A 14,539-nucleotide genomic window follows, 5' to 3' on the forward strand; every position below is an offset into this window, starting at 1 on the left:
ACAGCTCCCGCGCCCGATGGCCTCTCCGGTCCCACAGGGAAAGCCAATCCCCGCGGCCGGGGGGGCCGGAGGCGGTGCTGCCCCCCGGCCTCGCCTTCCCCCCCGCGCTGCTGCCAGGTGTCTCTTTCGCAGGTGGCACCATGGGGACAGGTGAGGAGGGCACGGGGCGGGGGGAGGGAGGGACGGCGGTAGGGGGTCCCCTGCGCCCCTTCGGGGAGGGGGCACCCGCGTCCGATGCTGGCAGGGGGTAACGGGTGGGCGCTGTGGGGGGCTGGCAGCAGCGGGGATACCGGCGTGTCCCCGGAGCCGGGGCCATCACTTATTTATTGAGGTCAGGCTGGGGCGAGCGGGGAATGAAGTGGGGGGGGGGGGCACTGTGGTGGCGTTTCGCCCATGCCTGGAAAATCCCCGCGGGAACTGCCTTGGGGACTGGTGCACCCATCTCCAGCCGCATGGCGTTGGGAATTCAGAGGGGCTCCAGGGAGGATGGGAAATGGCCAGAGGGATCAGGTCCTGCTCTCTAGCGTAAAGCTGATGTCCCCATGTTCCTTCTTTGGAGCCCTTCCGGATTTGTGCTGTCAAGTAAAGCCCCTTTGCATCCCTTGTTCCAATTTTACACTGGGAGGGAGAGCTTTTCACCCCAGCATCCTTACCCCAGGGCAGGGCAGCCTGTGCCCACACCCCATAGTAGTACTCAGGAGCTATGTGACGATTTGATCCTTGGGACAGTATAGGACGCGAAGGGATCAGGCTGGAGAGGGAGTCACAGAGCTCCTTGTCTCTCCAGGCTGTGCTGCTGCACCTGGGACCTGTCTTGCCAGCGGCGAGTACCCAGGCCAGCTGCCCCCAGCATTGCACTGCTAAAAAAGAGCGGTGCCCAAGCCCGGGCATGTGCTTCTGGACTATGCCATGTCTGCCGCTGGCTGACGGGCAGCCCTGGCCCTGTGAGGACACAGCCAGCCCTGAGCCAGACGCCAGGACGCCGGCGTGCCCAGCACCACCATGGCCCAGGACTGGGACGCAGTGCTGTCGGGGATGACAACAGGCAGCCGGTCACGGAGCTCCAGCAGCGAAGCCAGCCTGGCTCCCCGCTACCTCCTCAGCAAGCAGAGCCGCCTGCTCAATGGGACCACCCGGAGCAGCCGTGCCGCCTCCCCCATGGGCCGCGTCATCCTCATCAATGCCCCCATTGAAGGTGCGTGGGGTGTCCCGGGCCCCTGCCCCCCCCCATGGCCAGGAGGCCCCAATGGCTGAATTCCCTGGGTCTAGGGGCAGAGAGGGCTGTCCTGGGTTTGGGGATGTTCCCAGCGAGAGTGACACCCCTTGCCATTGCACACACGCAGCGTGTGTGACTCATCTGCTCCCCTGTCCCCACAGCCAGCAGCAATGAGAGTGATGTCATCAATGCCATCACCGTGGAGAAGAGCGTGGATGGCAAACTGGGCTTCAGCGTCCGTGGTGGCTCCGAGCATGGGTTGGGCATCTTTGTCAGCAAAGTAGAAGAAGGGAGCACTGCCGGTAAGAGGGTCAGGGTGAGGGACACCAGGCACATGCCAGCAAGACCCTCTCAAGGAGCTCCCAGTGACATGGGATCACAGCAACAATGCCACCCTTCGTGGTGGAAGGCCACCATTTGCTCCCTGCTGCCTTTGGCCATGAGATTTGCAGGCAGCCCAAAGTGAAGGGCAGGACACAGGAGTAGACAGCCCTGTAACAATGACTCTGAGCTCCATCCCCAAGCTGCAGCAAGGTGACAAGGCACTCAGTGCAGCTGTCAGGCACCCTTGCCTCTGTTCCCGAGGGGTTCAGATCAGGCTGAGGAGACATTGAGGGAGGGGATATCAAACAAGGGCATCAGTACCAGGTCAGGTGCCCACATGAGCTGTGTATCCCCTGCAGAGCAGGCCGGGCTGTGTGTTGGGGACAAGATCACAGAGGTGAACAGTGTGAGTCTGGAGAACATCACGATGAGCAGCGCTGTCAAGGTCCTCACTGGCAACAACCGCCTCCGCATGGTGGTCCGACGGATGGGCCGTGTGCCAGGAATCAAGTTCTCCAAGGAGAAGACAGCGTGGTGAGCAGGGCATCTCCCATGCCCATGGAGGGCATGCTGGGGGAGGTTGGTGAGGGATTCTGGGCAACAGGGAGGATCCCTGGGGGACCCCCAGGGTGGAATGGCATCAGAAGTCTCTGGCAAAGGTGGGGAGAGACCAGGGTGGGATCCAGAATGGGATAGGGAGGTCTGGAGCAGGTAGGGTGGGTACAAGCCCCATCCAAAACATCCCCCATCCCCAGCACTCTCTTCCACTGGGTGCCACCAATGGTCCCATCCTGCCAGAGGACAAGAGCCAAAGCCCTGAGACTACTTTATACTGTACTCATGCTCCAGGGTGGATGTGGTGAACAGGCGCCTGGTAGTAGAGAAAAGCGGCTCAACACCATCAGAGAGTGGCTCTGAGGACGGGCTGCGGCGCATCGTCCACCTCTACACCACCTCTGATGACTACTGCCTAGGCTTCAACATCCGTGGTGGCAGAGAGTTCGGCCTCGGCATCTACGTCTCCAAGTACGGCTCCCCTGGGCATGAAGGGGTTGTGACACCCCAATCTCTGCTGTGCCCATACTGGGGCTCAGCCCCTTCTCTCTGGCTGAGTACTCTCACTCTCAAAAGACTGTGGGCATTACCACCATGGGTGCTGAGCCACAGGGCCAGCCAAGTGGAGGTGTGGGGCAGGAGCAGGACTCCAGCAAGGGCTTGGCCCCATCCTGCCTCCCTACCTCCCTAGAGTGGACCCCGGAGGGCTGGCGGAGCAAAACGGCATTCGGGTGGGAGACCAAGTCCTTGCAGCCAATGGAGTCAAGTTTGAAGACATAAGCCATAGCAAGGCAGTGGAGGTGCTCAAGGGGCAGACCCACATCATGCTCACAATCAAGGTACCCATGCTCTGCCCCATGGACCCCCGAGTGAGGCAGGGGTTGGCATGTCCCTTCACTGGCATTGCCCCTGCTCAGCTCAGTGTCGGGGGCTGGTGCAGCTGCTGGCTGGTTTGCATTCAGGCGGGTGGGAGGGGGGGATGCATTATTCATGGCTGACACCAGATCGAGTTCGCTGGGGCAGCCAACACTCACTGACCCCCTTGTCCTCTCCCCCTGTGCCTAGGAGACAGGCCGGTTCCCTGCCTACAAGGAGTTGGTGGCCGAGTACTGCTGGCTCAGTCGCTGTAAGGGCAGTGCCGTGCGGGTTCTGGCAGGGACGCTGGGCTGGGGCACGGTGGGGCTGGGATTCCCATGTGTGTGATGTCTGACCACTGTAGGGAGGGAGATCGGCATACCATTGGGTCCTAAGGTCTTGGCGGGAGCTCCCTGTGCCGCTGTTAGCATACCCACAGGCCTCATGGACTTGCAAGGCCCCAGTGGTCCCCCATCCTTGGAGGAGGCATGAAGAGGCCCCTGCCATGGCCAGCAGTCTTGTGGTCCCTGTGATACCACAACATCCTACATGTCCACTTTCTTGGAGAGGACGTGATGATCCCTATGCAATGGCCAATAGTCCACAGGTCCCCATGGCTCTGCGGGTTCCCCACGTCTGCTGTCTTTGGGAGGGACATGGATCTCTAGGTGGGCCACAGCGTGTCACAGTGTGTCCCTGCTGTGCCTTTGCAGTGACCAACGGGCAGCTGCAACAGCTGGCTCAGACCTCGGAAACCAGCTCCTCCATCTCCTCCTACTCGTCAGGACCAGCACCAGGGGCAGTGAATGGGCTGGGGGCAGCTGCCCCAGTGCCCCCAGCCCGTACCGTGGATGTGGCCATCTCCACGGAGGACGGGCCACGGCGGGGCTGGGTGCGGGAACTTGCTGAGCGGGCCATGCAGACCGAGCCAGCCGCTGAGGGGCTGCCAGAGACACGGCGCACAGTGCGGCCCCCCGAGCTGCTGCGGGACACGGCCATCCGGGGCCAGGGCACCCGCGAGACCCCCGGCACCCACCCACGCCGCACCTTCACCCACTCACCCAAGACGGCGCTTCTGCTGGCACTGAGCCGGCCACGGCAGCCCATTACACGCTCCCAGAGTGACCTCACTGTCGCTGGTAGGCACTGGGGCCTGTCCCCCACTCGAGCATCCTATAGTCCCTGACACACATGGATACCTGGCCCCCACTCCTGGGCTTCCTATAGCAAACATCTAGGTCCCTACCCTGGCACCCTATAGTCCATATGGTCCCTTGGCCACCTGTCCTGGGTATCCTATAGCCCCAACTCTGTCCCTGGGCCTTGCCAGGCACCCCAAAGCCCAGCCCCATGGCCCCTGGTGATCCACTGCACCCCACAGAGGAACTCTTTTCCAGTCAGTGTCTCCCAGTAGTCCCTCCAATCCCCTAACGTTCCTTGCCCCCAGACAAGATTTGGGGTGGCAACCCCTCACCTCTCCACTCCAACAGCCCCTTCTCTTTGTCCACAGAGGAGAAGCGGAAAAAGGAGAAGCCAGAGGGACAAGGGGCACGTGGGGCTACCCCAGGATTGCACCGCTCCAAGACCCTTGTCAACCTCTTTTTCAAGGGGGGCCGTGCCACCAGCCAGAGCTGGGCCCCCCCCAGCCAGGAGGCCCCTGGCTCTGATCGCCGGGCACGCTCCAAATCCCCAGGGCGCTCTGACGGGGACAGAGGTATCAGCATGGGTGACAGGGCAGAGGGGGACTCGACCTGGGACTGTTCCCCCTTCTATGGGCCTGTTGTGGCATCCCTGGCATGAAGGGAGCAGAGGGAAGGGTTCCCCAAGCATGCAGTTTCGACAATGGGTCGTGATGCTGCTGTCTGCCCTGGGCACTCACTGCTCTCCATCTCCCTTGCAGTAGGCGCTGTGCAGAAGTTTGTCATCCGGAGCCTGAGGCGGGGTAACAGGGGTGCCCGTGTGCCTGGGGGGAAGGGGGCAGGCTCTGCATGCGCCTGGCCCTGCGCTGCTTGTGTCTGTGCTGCTCTGCTGTGGAGAGAGCTGCTGGGGTAGGGGGGATGGGAAACTCTCTGGGCAGGCTGGGGCAGTCCTTGCCCCGCTGGCCACCCCTCCTTGTGCCTCCCCAGAGAAGAGCCGACGTGCCAGCATCCTGGGCCCCATGGGCATCGCCACCCTGCAGCCCAACGGCAGCGACCCTGAGGCCCGGCTCCCGCACATCCAGGACACTGCTGCACGTCTCCTCAGCCCCGATGAGGTGACGGCCGTGCTCCGCCACTGCTCCCGGGTACGCACCGAAGGCAGGATGCAGGCAGGGCACGGGCAGGGCGGCGCTGCCACCCTGGGCTCGTCCCTGGAAAACTCCTGCATCCTAGGGGCATGGTGAGCACTCTGTGCCCATGCTTAACTCTGGGACGTAAACCAGGGAAAGGGTGAGGGGACAGCAGTCCACTGATCCCCCTCCTGTGCCCGCAGTACCTGCACGAGGGTAGCGTGGAGGATTTGGTGCGGCCACTGCTGGCCATCCTCGACCGGCCCGAGAAGGTCCTGCTGCTACGGGACGTGAGGCAAGTGCTGCTAGGAAATATCTGGGAACCCCAATATTGCCCATCCTCATGTGATTTAAGTGGAGCCTCACACATGCTCCTCAGCCCTGATCATGCTCCACCCCTGACAAATGGGGTCTACAACCTGTCCCCCCTTTTTGCCTTGGCAGGAGTGTGGTGGCCCCCACAGACCTGGGCAGGTTTGATAGCATGGTAATGCCACTGGAGCTGGAAGCCTTTGATGCCCTAAAGAGCCGCTCAGGTAGATCCCAGCCCCCCAGGGACTGGGAGCAGGTAGTGGTCAAGGGTGGGTGCAGCTCAGGAGGTGACTGGGAGTTCTCCCTGACTGCAGTGCGTTCACCTGCCCTCCGCCCAGCCCACCATGACGTCCCCCCCAAGAGACACCTCATCACACCAGTGCCTGGTAAGTGCCACCTGTAGGGTCTGCCTGGACACCGGGCTGCACAGTGAGGACAGGGTGGAGGGAGTTGGAGGGAGGAGAAAGGGAGATGGGATACCTGAGTGCAGGGGCTCCCAGGGAAGAAGGCATCTGGCATCCCTGGGTGTTGGGAAGACTGGGAGCAGCACAATCTGTGGATCTTAGGTGCTGGCGTTCTTGGGGAGGAGGACATAGAGTGATTGCAGACAACTGGGGTGTCTAAGAGTCTCTAGATGAGGAAGATCTGGGGCCCTAGGTGGTCAGGGCTGTGGGGTACTCATGGGAGGCCTGCATGGCAGGGGTCCAAGGGAGCAGGGCTGTGGGTCCCTAGGGAGATCCCTGAGCCCCTCTCATTGCAGACTATCGGGGCGGATTCCTGCTGAAGCCAGCAGGGACCCCAGAGCCGGAGGAAGCGGGGGAGCAGCAGGCGAGCCCAGCCCGTCCAAGAGCCTCCCCCAGCCCCCGCCGGCCTCACCCCCGCACCTACACCCCACTCCCTGACGTGCCAGTGGATGCCTATGCCTCCTCCAGCCGGCCCCTGCCCACCCTTGGCCCTCAGCCCCCCAACTGGCTGCTGGCTGAGCCCCCCGCTGGCAAGGGCCATGGGCACTCTCACAGTCCTCGGGCCACCTGGCGCAAGGAACCCCCCAGGACAGCGCCCAGCAGAGAAACCAAAGTGCTGGGGAAGCCCCAGCGGGCACGGCCTCCTCTTGCCCCTCTCTTTGGGGGGCCAGGGGGTGAGGCAAAGGCTGGGGCAGCCAATGGCCCTGAAGATGCTGGCAGGGAGGAAGAGGAGGAGGAAGAGTATCATCTGCTCACTGTCACCCTCTCCAAGCTGAAGCACTCACTAGGTGGGTGGCACATGGGTGGGACTCCAAGGGTGGGGTGAGGACCCTTCTGGCACCAGCATCAGTGGGATGGATGGCACCCCCTTGGCAAGGGGCAAACCCCAGAACATTCCTCCAAAATAAGAATGGGGGGTAAGAGCTGACCCTGCCCCAGTTCCTTATCTCTGCAGGACCTAGCAAAATAGCTCACCAGGGAAAGGTGGTGCCATGCTTCAGAGTGGGTGGGGGTCCCAGCCTACCCAGGTGTGAGGGTCTCATGGCTCCCTTGCAGGGATCAGCATCTCTGGTGGTATTGAGTCAAGGGCACAGCCAGTGGTGAAGATTGAGAAGATCTTCCCTGGTGGAGCTGCCTTCCTCAGTGGCATCCTCAAGGTACGGGGGTCCCAGCACATGCCAGAGGGTGGGCACATATCCAGACACTCCTATCCCCTGGTGCCATTGGGTTGCTGGCAGTCCAAAAGCAGCTGCACTTCACCCTGCGGCCTTCCCTTCTGGGATGCAGGCTGGGCAGGAGCTGGTGTCGGTGGACGGGGAGAGCCTGCAGAACGTCACGCACCAAAGGGCTGTGGACATCATCCGCCAGGCCTACCGCAACAAAGCCAAGGAGCCCATGGAGCTGGTGGTGCGGGTGCCTGGACCACCACCGGAGTGATGCTGCAGCCCCTGTCCGAGGAGCCATGCTGTGTTCCAGAGGAGCCAGATGGCTCATTCCTGCACTGAGCTGTGGCTGGTCTCAGTGCAGCCAGAGGGTGAGAGCCAGACCTGCCCCAAGGGCACGGAGCAGCTGCCCACTGCAGGACCCAAGGGAGGGCAGCACTGGCAACACAGGGGAAGGACAGGTAGTCCCTGACCCTGACTCTGGACATGCAGACAGAGTACTGAAAAAAACACAGCCAGGGGCTTGTTTTTAATTGCCGTTTCCGGGTGGTACATTGATGAGCCAGGCTCTGGGAATGAGACGTGACTGAAATAAAGTACAAAAATCCCCCCCTGAACCCAGGGGTGACCAAGCCACAGCTGGGCACATCCAGACTTTTCCTTTGGTTTGACTTCCCCGGGGGCCCAGTGAGGCCCCTCACCTCTGCCCATCCCCTGGGGTGTCGCCAGAGTTTCAAAACCCCAGCTAGCACAGGGAGCACCACGCCCCTCTCCCCTGGCAGGCTGGGCATCACAGAGGCATGGGCTTTTCTGCGGGGGGAGACAGAGGGATGCTGGGGGGCAAGAGCATGGGAAAGGCACTGAGGGCAACTGCCCTGTGGCAGGGGTGAGGGGGCATGGACTGGTGAGGTGTGAGCTGGGTGAGGATGATATGTTTTGGTAGGTCCTATAAAAATAGAGTTATTTAAAATGGCACAGAAATTAATTCCCTGACAAACACACAAAGGGGCATGAGGGAGGCTGGCATGGGCAGAGACAGGACACACGCCAAGTGACTGGGTGACAGTGCCAGCAGGGATGAGAGGGAGGAGACAAGTCAGCCCTCCCCCTGCCCAAGGTGACCCTGGCTGAAGCCAGTGCTGCTAATCCCCAGGAGCTAAGAGGATCAGCAGAAACCAGTTCCGGGCGGCCCCACAACCAGAACTCAGCACCCACCTGACCCTACATGTCACAGGCATCTCTCACTGTGGGCACCGATACATCCTTGCCCCAAGTCCTCAACGCTGGGGAGGGGGCAGTGCCTGTGGTCACCCCTGCCCCTTCACAGTGGCTGCAGTTTGCAGAGCTGGGGGAGAGCAGGGGCCCCCCACAGCCCCACAGCTCCCAGAATCACAAGGGCTGGAGGTCTCTTCAGCCCTCCAAGCATGGGGCGAGGGCAGGCAGCATCTCAGATCTCGGTGGCTGTTATCTCCTCAAAGGGCAGGTCAGGTGGGTCACAGGGCTCGGGCAGGGGGTCCTCGCCCTGAAGCCAGAGGTGCTGGAGCTGCTGCTCGAGCCGCCGGTTGCGCCGGTACATCTGGATGTAGCTGTATTGCAGCTGCTTCTGGTAGCGGATGACGCGCTCCTTCTCACCCTGCCACGTGCCGCGTTCCTGCTCGAAGGCTTCCCGCTGCTCCTGCCCACGCCGCCGCTCCAGGGCCACCTCCGCCCGCAGCCGCTCCAGCTGCCGCCGCAGCCCCAAACTGCCCCGGGGCTCCTCGCTGCCTGGGGGGCATCCTTCACCAGGTGGGGGGCACCCTTCACCAGTGCCTGGTGGGCATCGCCCGCGGGCAGCTTCCCGCAGCCCCACCATCTCCTGCTCGAGCCGGCCGGCTTTGGCGCGGAAGAGGTCGGCCTCGCTCTTACGGCGCTGCAGTTCATTGGCACAGACCTCCAGCTCCAGCGCCTTGAGGCGGGCGGCCTCCTGCAGCCCCTGCGCCCGCCGCTCGCCCGCCTGCAGCTGCGCCCGTGCCTCCCGCAGCTGAGCGCGCAGCCCCAGCAGCTCGGCACCCCGCTGCGCCAGCTCTGCCTGTGCTTCTTTCAGCTGCTGCTTCAGCAGAGAGATCTCCCCTGACTTCTGGCACACCTATGGGGATGATGGGGTTCAGGCGCTGGTCAGGACACCTCAGCCAACAGCCTGCGCCCCTGCTTGGTGCTACTGGGTGACTCACCTCCCACTTGGTCTCCTCCAGCCGCGGTGCCAGCTCAGTGCGCTCCCGCTGGAAGGAGGCACAGCGACGCTCCAGCAGTTCATGCTCCTGCAGCAGCTGGGTCAAGTCCTCCTGCAGCTGCTTCTTCTCCTGCTGCAACTGCAGCACCTGGAGCTGCAGGACCTGCTGCCCCCGATGTGCTGTGTGGGCCGCCTGCCGCGCCTGGGCCGCACAGCGCTGCCGCAGCCCCTCCAGCTCCTGCTCACACCGACGCTGCTTCTCCTCAAACACCTGAGCCAGGGGATGCACAGGTGCTGGGAGGACAGCACAGCACCCTCCCACTTCACCTGCCATCTCCAAAATCAGCATCACAGGGAGGGGGCAGTACATCTCCCCAAAATGGAGGAACGGTCCAGGAAGTGTGCAATGTGGTGGAACACACCTCCTTGTGCTCCCCTATCCTTCTGCATGATAGGCCCCCCACCTTCTGCATGATAGCACCCCCATAGCCTATAGGGCTCCTCCAGCTCCATCACAAGCAGGAAGAAGCTGCAGGTCCCAGGTTCATTCAAAAAGGGGCATCCCAAGATAAGGCACCCCAGTCTGTACAACTGGTCCCATGGGCCATACAAGACTCCCTCATGGACTACATAGGACTACCCAACTGGTGGGAAAAACCCACATACACAACCCACAGGAAAATGTATCCCTCCACAAGGGTCTGTAATGGGTGCTCAAAGTGGGTCCCTACTCCCAGCCCAGGGTTATGTCAACACCTGTCTCCAGGGAGGGTGACAGGCACAAGACACTAGGACACCAGGGACATACCTGGCAGATGGCCACCTCATTCTCATCCAGGCTGTCACGCAGGAGCCGCAGCTCAGCCTCCCTCTCTCGCAGCTTGTCCTCCAGCTCCCGCACCAGCATGGCCTCCTCACAAGGCAGCGGAGAGCGCCCGCAGGAGCCACTCTCCGAGGAGGGCCGGCCCCGGCCACTCAGCGAGCCCGTGCTCTTGCTGGAGGACGAGCGCCCACTGTCTGAGTTGGAGGGGCGGCAGCCCCCCGGAGGGTCAAGAGGGCCATGGGGGGTGGTCGGCAGGGCACCCATCTCTGGGTGCTGGCTGCAGCCTGTGCTGTAAGTGGGCAGGCTGGAGAGGGAGTTGCGCCCCGAGTCCGAGAGGGTGCTGGCACGGCAGCTCAGAGAGCCAGGCTTCTCAGCACCCAGCAAGTGGGTGAGGCTCACCTGGCTCTCTGAGAGCCCTAGACGTGTGCCTGGCTGGGCATTCCGAAGCTTGGATACCACTGGCTTGAAGGCCATGGGGCGGATCAGGGTCTTCTCCACATTCTGCCAGGAAAAGAGGGAAGAGTGAGGGGATGGGGAGGACCCATTAGCCCCAAAAAGGGCTGCCTAGGAACGTTACAATGGGTGCCCCTAGCTCTTCACACCCCAAAGGAGACAGAGGCCAGTCACCACCCACTTCATCGCCTTTCCACGGGTGTCCAGGTGAGCTCCCCAGACACCCTTGGCATGATGGAGGGGACATTAAGAGCATAGGGATTGCCACTTCCCCAGGGACACCAGAATTGTGGCCATATGACCCCATTTCACACATGTGAGCCAACAGTCCCAGTGTGGCACAGGGTGGAAAGTCAAGACTGCAGTACATACCCACCCACCCTGCTGCTGCCCCCCTCACCTCTTCCAGCTTGCCAGAGACAGGTACAAGCTTGGGGGGCGGCCCCCGAAGGTGATCACTTGGTGCTTGGTGATCACGGAGATCATCTGAGTCGCTACAGGGGCTGGCAGGAGAGGAGGCATCAAGCCAGTCGCCACAGAAGCCCCCGTTGGCATAAGAGTGGGTGACACCGGGCGCAGACACATGGGGCTCCTCAGGAGTGGCTCGGAGTAGCCCCTCCTGCTTGCAGAAAGAGGCAGTGGAGGGGTCCCCATCACTTGCGCAGTCGTGGCGAGGCCGGACGGGCAGGAGGCTGCCCACGCTGCCCATGGCAGCAGGGGGTGAGCGGGCAGTGGCGCGGAGCTGTGTGGCCCCCTCAGCAACGGCCTCGAGGGGCACTGGCAGTGTCTGCACGATGGCCATGGCAGGGGGGCCCCTGGCAGGCAGGGGCACGTGGGCAGCCTGCAGGCAAGGGAGACAGGGCATCAGAGCCATGGACACTGACAACAGTGCTCCGCCACCCACCCAGGTGGGCATGGGGGCATCCCCAGGCCCCCACCAAAACACCATCACCAATCTTAAAAGTGAAGGTTGGCCCAAGGGCAGGAGATGCCAAATGAACCAAAATAAAACCAGGATTAGTTGGGGGAAGTGGTACTAGCAACCCCCAAGTTGGCCTCAGCACCCCAGTGGAGCAGCCTGGGGCTGCCAGAGGCTGTGGGGTGCTGGTGACACAGTAGGGCAGTGGCGATGCAGTCCTGCCTCATGCCGTGCCCTGGCGTGACCCTGCCACGGGAAGCGTGCCAGGACTGGAGGCGAATCCCGAGAGGCCTGCAGAGAGCTGGCTCACAAGCAGCCTGACCGCTTGTCTGCCATCATGGAGGGCAGGGGACAGCCCCACACACCAGGGTCAGCCACCTCTTCTTCTGCCCCACAGCCCCCACCTCTCAGCAGTGACCCCACAGAGCCTGCTTTCCACTTCCAACCATCCACAGTGGGGCACAGGGTTCCCTGGAGAGGGCCACCAAGGGGGAAGCTGCCAGGTGGGCACCAGGCTGTTTCCCAGCCCCAACACATGGAGGCTTGTTCCCGGCCCCTCCAGCTGGGGGGACTCTGCCAGTCTCTGCTGTGACTCCCCCTGCCCCAGCCCACGCCATACGCCCGCGTGACGGGAGCCGGCCGACGGGCCGGATCCATCCCCTGCTGCCTCATCGCATCTCGCACATGGCTGCGGCTGGCACAGGGCGCGGGCGCGGGGGGGGCGCTGCCCGCACGGTCTCGCCCACCGAGCTGTCACCTGAAATCAATCCGCCTGCCAGTGCCCGGGGAGGGGCGAGCAGGGCAGAGATGCCGGCGAGCCAAACCCCCCCGCCACCGTCACCCCCACTGGCACGTGCCATCCCCAGGCACCGTGCCCTCACAGCCCGTGACAGCCTCGGGTGGGCAGGTGGGTGACCCCCTCAACAGATCCGCTCACCTCGCCAGCCGCTGCCCATCCGTCCGGTCCTCTCGGGCCCCCGCACCGTGAACACGGCTCCGCCGCCCCTGAAGCGGGGAAGAGGAAGAGGAGGGGGTCAGGGGGCTGAACGGCAGCAGGGTCCCTCGTGTTCCCCGCTGCCCCCTCCCCCCGAAGTCCCTTAGCCGGCAGGGCCAAGGCAGGTGGTGCCAGCGTGGCACCGAGGGTGGCAGGGGAGCCCGGCGGCGGGTGCGCTGCTCAGGGTGGGCTGCGGTCAACCCCGGGAAGTGTGGTAAGGACAAGAGCCCGCCACTGGGGACCTGCTGCTGCTGCCAGAGGAACAGGAATCGGGGATCAGGAACACCAAAGGGACATCTAATAGTCCCCCAGCCCAGCCAGCCAAGGCACAGAACCCCAGCAAAACTCCGCCAGGATGTGCAGGTCATGGGGACGGACAGCCCTGGGGACAGTGGGTCCCTGCACAGCCTGGAGGGGACACGGCCACTTCTGGGGCCCCGCCAGGCAGGAGGTGGGAACAGATTTTGTCTTCTCCCTCCCCCCAGCCCCCCGGCCTGCCGAGAGGGTCCCACCGCCGCCCGCGGAGGGAGGGAGTGCCCAGCCCGACCTCCAGCCACCCAGTAAAACCAGTCACCAATTGGGGTGGCGTCACCTCCAGGCACTCCGGAGGTGGCCGGAGCACAGCCACTCCGCTGTGCTCCACAGCGCTGCCGGATCCCACCGTTCCGACCCCTAAATGGCAAGGGAACACTCGGTCCCTGCTCGGCCAGACCCCCATCCTGAGCTGCTGTGGGGATTCTGGGCCCCCGCGGACCCCCATGCCCCGACTGCATCTCAGGGCCACTCCCGAGCAGGGGGAACGAGGGTCAGCCCCTGTCCCTCTCCACATAGCCAGCACATGCGGGACGGGCACCATCCATGCCCGGCTGTGTCCCTCTCCAGGCCCCCGGCATCCTGAGGTTCCCCTAATGATGCTGCTGCCCCCCCTGCCCGCCCAGCGCCCCCTCCCACCCACCTTCCACTGCCCCACTGAGCCCCAGAGCGCCAAGTCTGACCCACGGGGCTTCCACCCATCCCCACAGCACCCTGAAGTGCCCCACGGTGTCCGTGGGCCCCACTGCACTACAGCTCCCCCATGCTGCCCTAAAACCATTCCCAAAGTTCCCCATGACACCCCTAAAATGCTTCACGGCGCTCTTGGGCCTCTGCTGCACCACACCGCCCCTAAAGTGCTCCTAAACCACCCCCAAAGTGCTCCAAAACACCCGCAAAGTGCCCCCACGGCGCGCCTAGGCCTGCACCGCCCAAGAGCTCGCCCCTGAAGCACCCCAAAAGTGCCCCGCGACCCCCTCAACTACCCCATTGAGCCCCTGGCCTCTGCATTCGCAGGACCGTCCCGAAGCGCCCCGAAACGTCCCCAGAGCACCGCACGGAGCTCCAGGGCCGCCGCCGCCGCCCCAGCCCCCGGACCCCCCCCAAACCCGCCCCGGGGGGCCCGGCCCCACAACACCCCAAGCACCGGCAGCCCCCCCGGAGCACCCCGCCACCCCACTCCCCGGAGCGCCCCCGCGCCCCGCCGGCCCCACGGGACCCCCGGGCGCCCCCGGCCCGGCCCCCGCACTCACCGCGGCCCCGCCGCCGCCTCCCGCTCGGCGCCGGCCCCGCCCCGCCCGGCCCCGGCTCCGCCCCCGGCGCGGCCACGCCCCGCGGGCAGGGGCCGGGGCACCGGGGGGCACCGGGGCAGCCCCGCCCGGGACATTCCCGGTCACGTCTGCTCCGGGGGATTCCCGCCGCTCACCCCCTTCTCTCCCCCAGCCACGCCCCCCGCCTCAGGGTTCTGCACCCCCGAAATATCCCCTCTGGATTATGCCCCCTCCGCAATTATCTGGGGAGCCCAGCACTTTGCTAAGGGGCCTGAGGGTCTTTACCCCTCTTGACATCACACTGTCCCTCCACAAGAGTTGTTACAGCTACCCCTCCAGTCTTTCTTGGAGACCCAAACTGGGGGCAAAAGGAGAATAAAATAAACCCTCAAGAAACCAC

At 63.7% G+C, this 14,539-nt stretch overlaps 2 protein-coding genes across 7 annotated transcripts; one reads left to right on the top strand and one right to left on the bottom strand.

The window, feature by feature from the left end:
* The first annotated feature begins 4 nt into the window (after positions 1 to 4).
* On the top strand, positions 5 to 7,794 carry PDZD7 (PDZ domain containing 7). 2 transcript variants are annotated; one of them, XM_085582701.1, is made up of 17 exons: positions 5 to 150; positions 788 to 1,195; positions 1,378 to 1,518; positions 1,900 to 2,074; positions 2,390 to 2,566; positions 2,787 to 2,934; positions 3,161 to 3,221; positions 3,664 to 4,089; positions 4,461 to 4,664; positions 4,851 to 4,892; positions 5,077 to 5,234; positions 5,423 to 5,514; positions 5,664 to 5,755; positions 5,846 to 5,917; positions 6,292 to 6,783; positions 7,052 to 7,152; positions 7,283 to 7,794. In XM_085582701.1, exons 2-17 carry the CDS (start codon positions 1,003 to 1,005, stop codon positions 7,430 to 7,432), a joined length of 2,724 nt encoding a protein of 907 aa, XP_085438827.1. In that variant the 5' UTR covers positions 5 to 150; positions 788 to 1,002; the 3' UTR covers positions 7,433 to 7,794. The 2 variants fall into 2 exon arrangements, with proteins under 2 accessions (XP_085438827.1, XP_085438828.1); XM_085582702.1 differs by lacking the exon at positions 4,851 to 4,892.
* Positions 7,657 to 14,156, bottom strand: LZTS2 (leucine zipper tumor suppressor 2). 5 transcript variants are annotated; one of them, XM_085582707.1, is made up of 7 exons: positions 14,122 to 14,152; positions 13,131 to 13,228; positions 12,500 to 12,567; positions 11,044 to 11,484; positions 10,176 to 10,691; positions 9,369 to 9,638; positions 7,657 to 9,283 (listed from the first exon to the last, which is right to left on the bottom strand). In XM_085582707.1, exons 4-7 carry the CDS (start codon positions 11,443 to 11,445, stop codon positions 8,606 to 8,608), a joined length of 1,866 nt encoding a protein of 621 aa, XP_085438833.1. In that variant the 5' UTR covers positions 11,446 to 11,484; positions 12,500 to 12,567; positions 13,131 to 13,228; positions 14,122 to 14,152; the 3' UTR covers positions 7,657 to 8,605. The 5 variants fall into 5 exon arrangements, with proteins under 5 accessions (XP_085438833.1, XP_085438832.1, XP_085438831.1 ...); XM_085582706.1 differs by lacking the exon at positions 13,131 to 13,228 and having other exon boundaries at positions 14,122 to 14,156; XM_085582705.1 differs by lacking the exon at positions 14,122 to 14,152 and having other exon boundaries at positions 13,149 to 13,416.
* Between the last annotated feature and the right edge of the window lie 383 nt (positions 14,157 to 14,539).

This window comes from Lonchura striata, chromosome 6 (genome assembly GCF_050655825.1).
Source record: "Lonchura striata isolate lonStrDom1 chromosome 6, ASM5065582v1, whole genome shotgun sequence".
In the NCBI taxonomy this organism is placed as follows: Eukaryota; Metazoa; Chordata; class Aves; order Passeriformes; family Estrildidae; genus Lonchura; species Lonchura striata.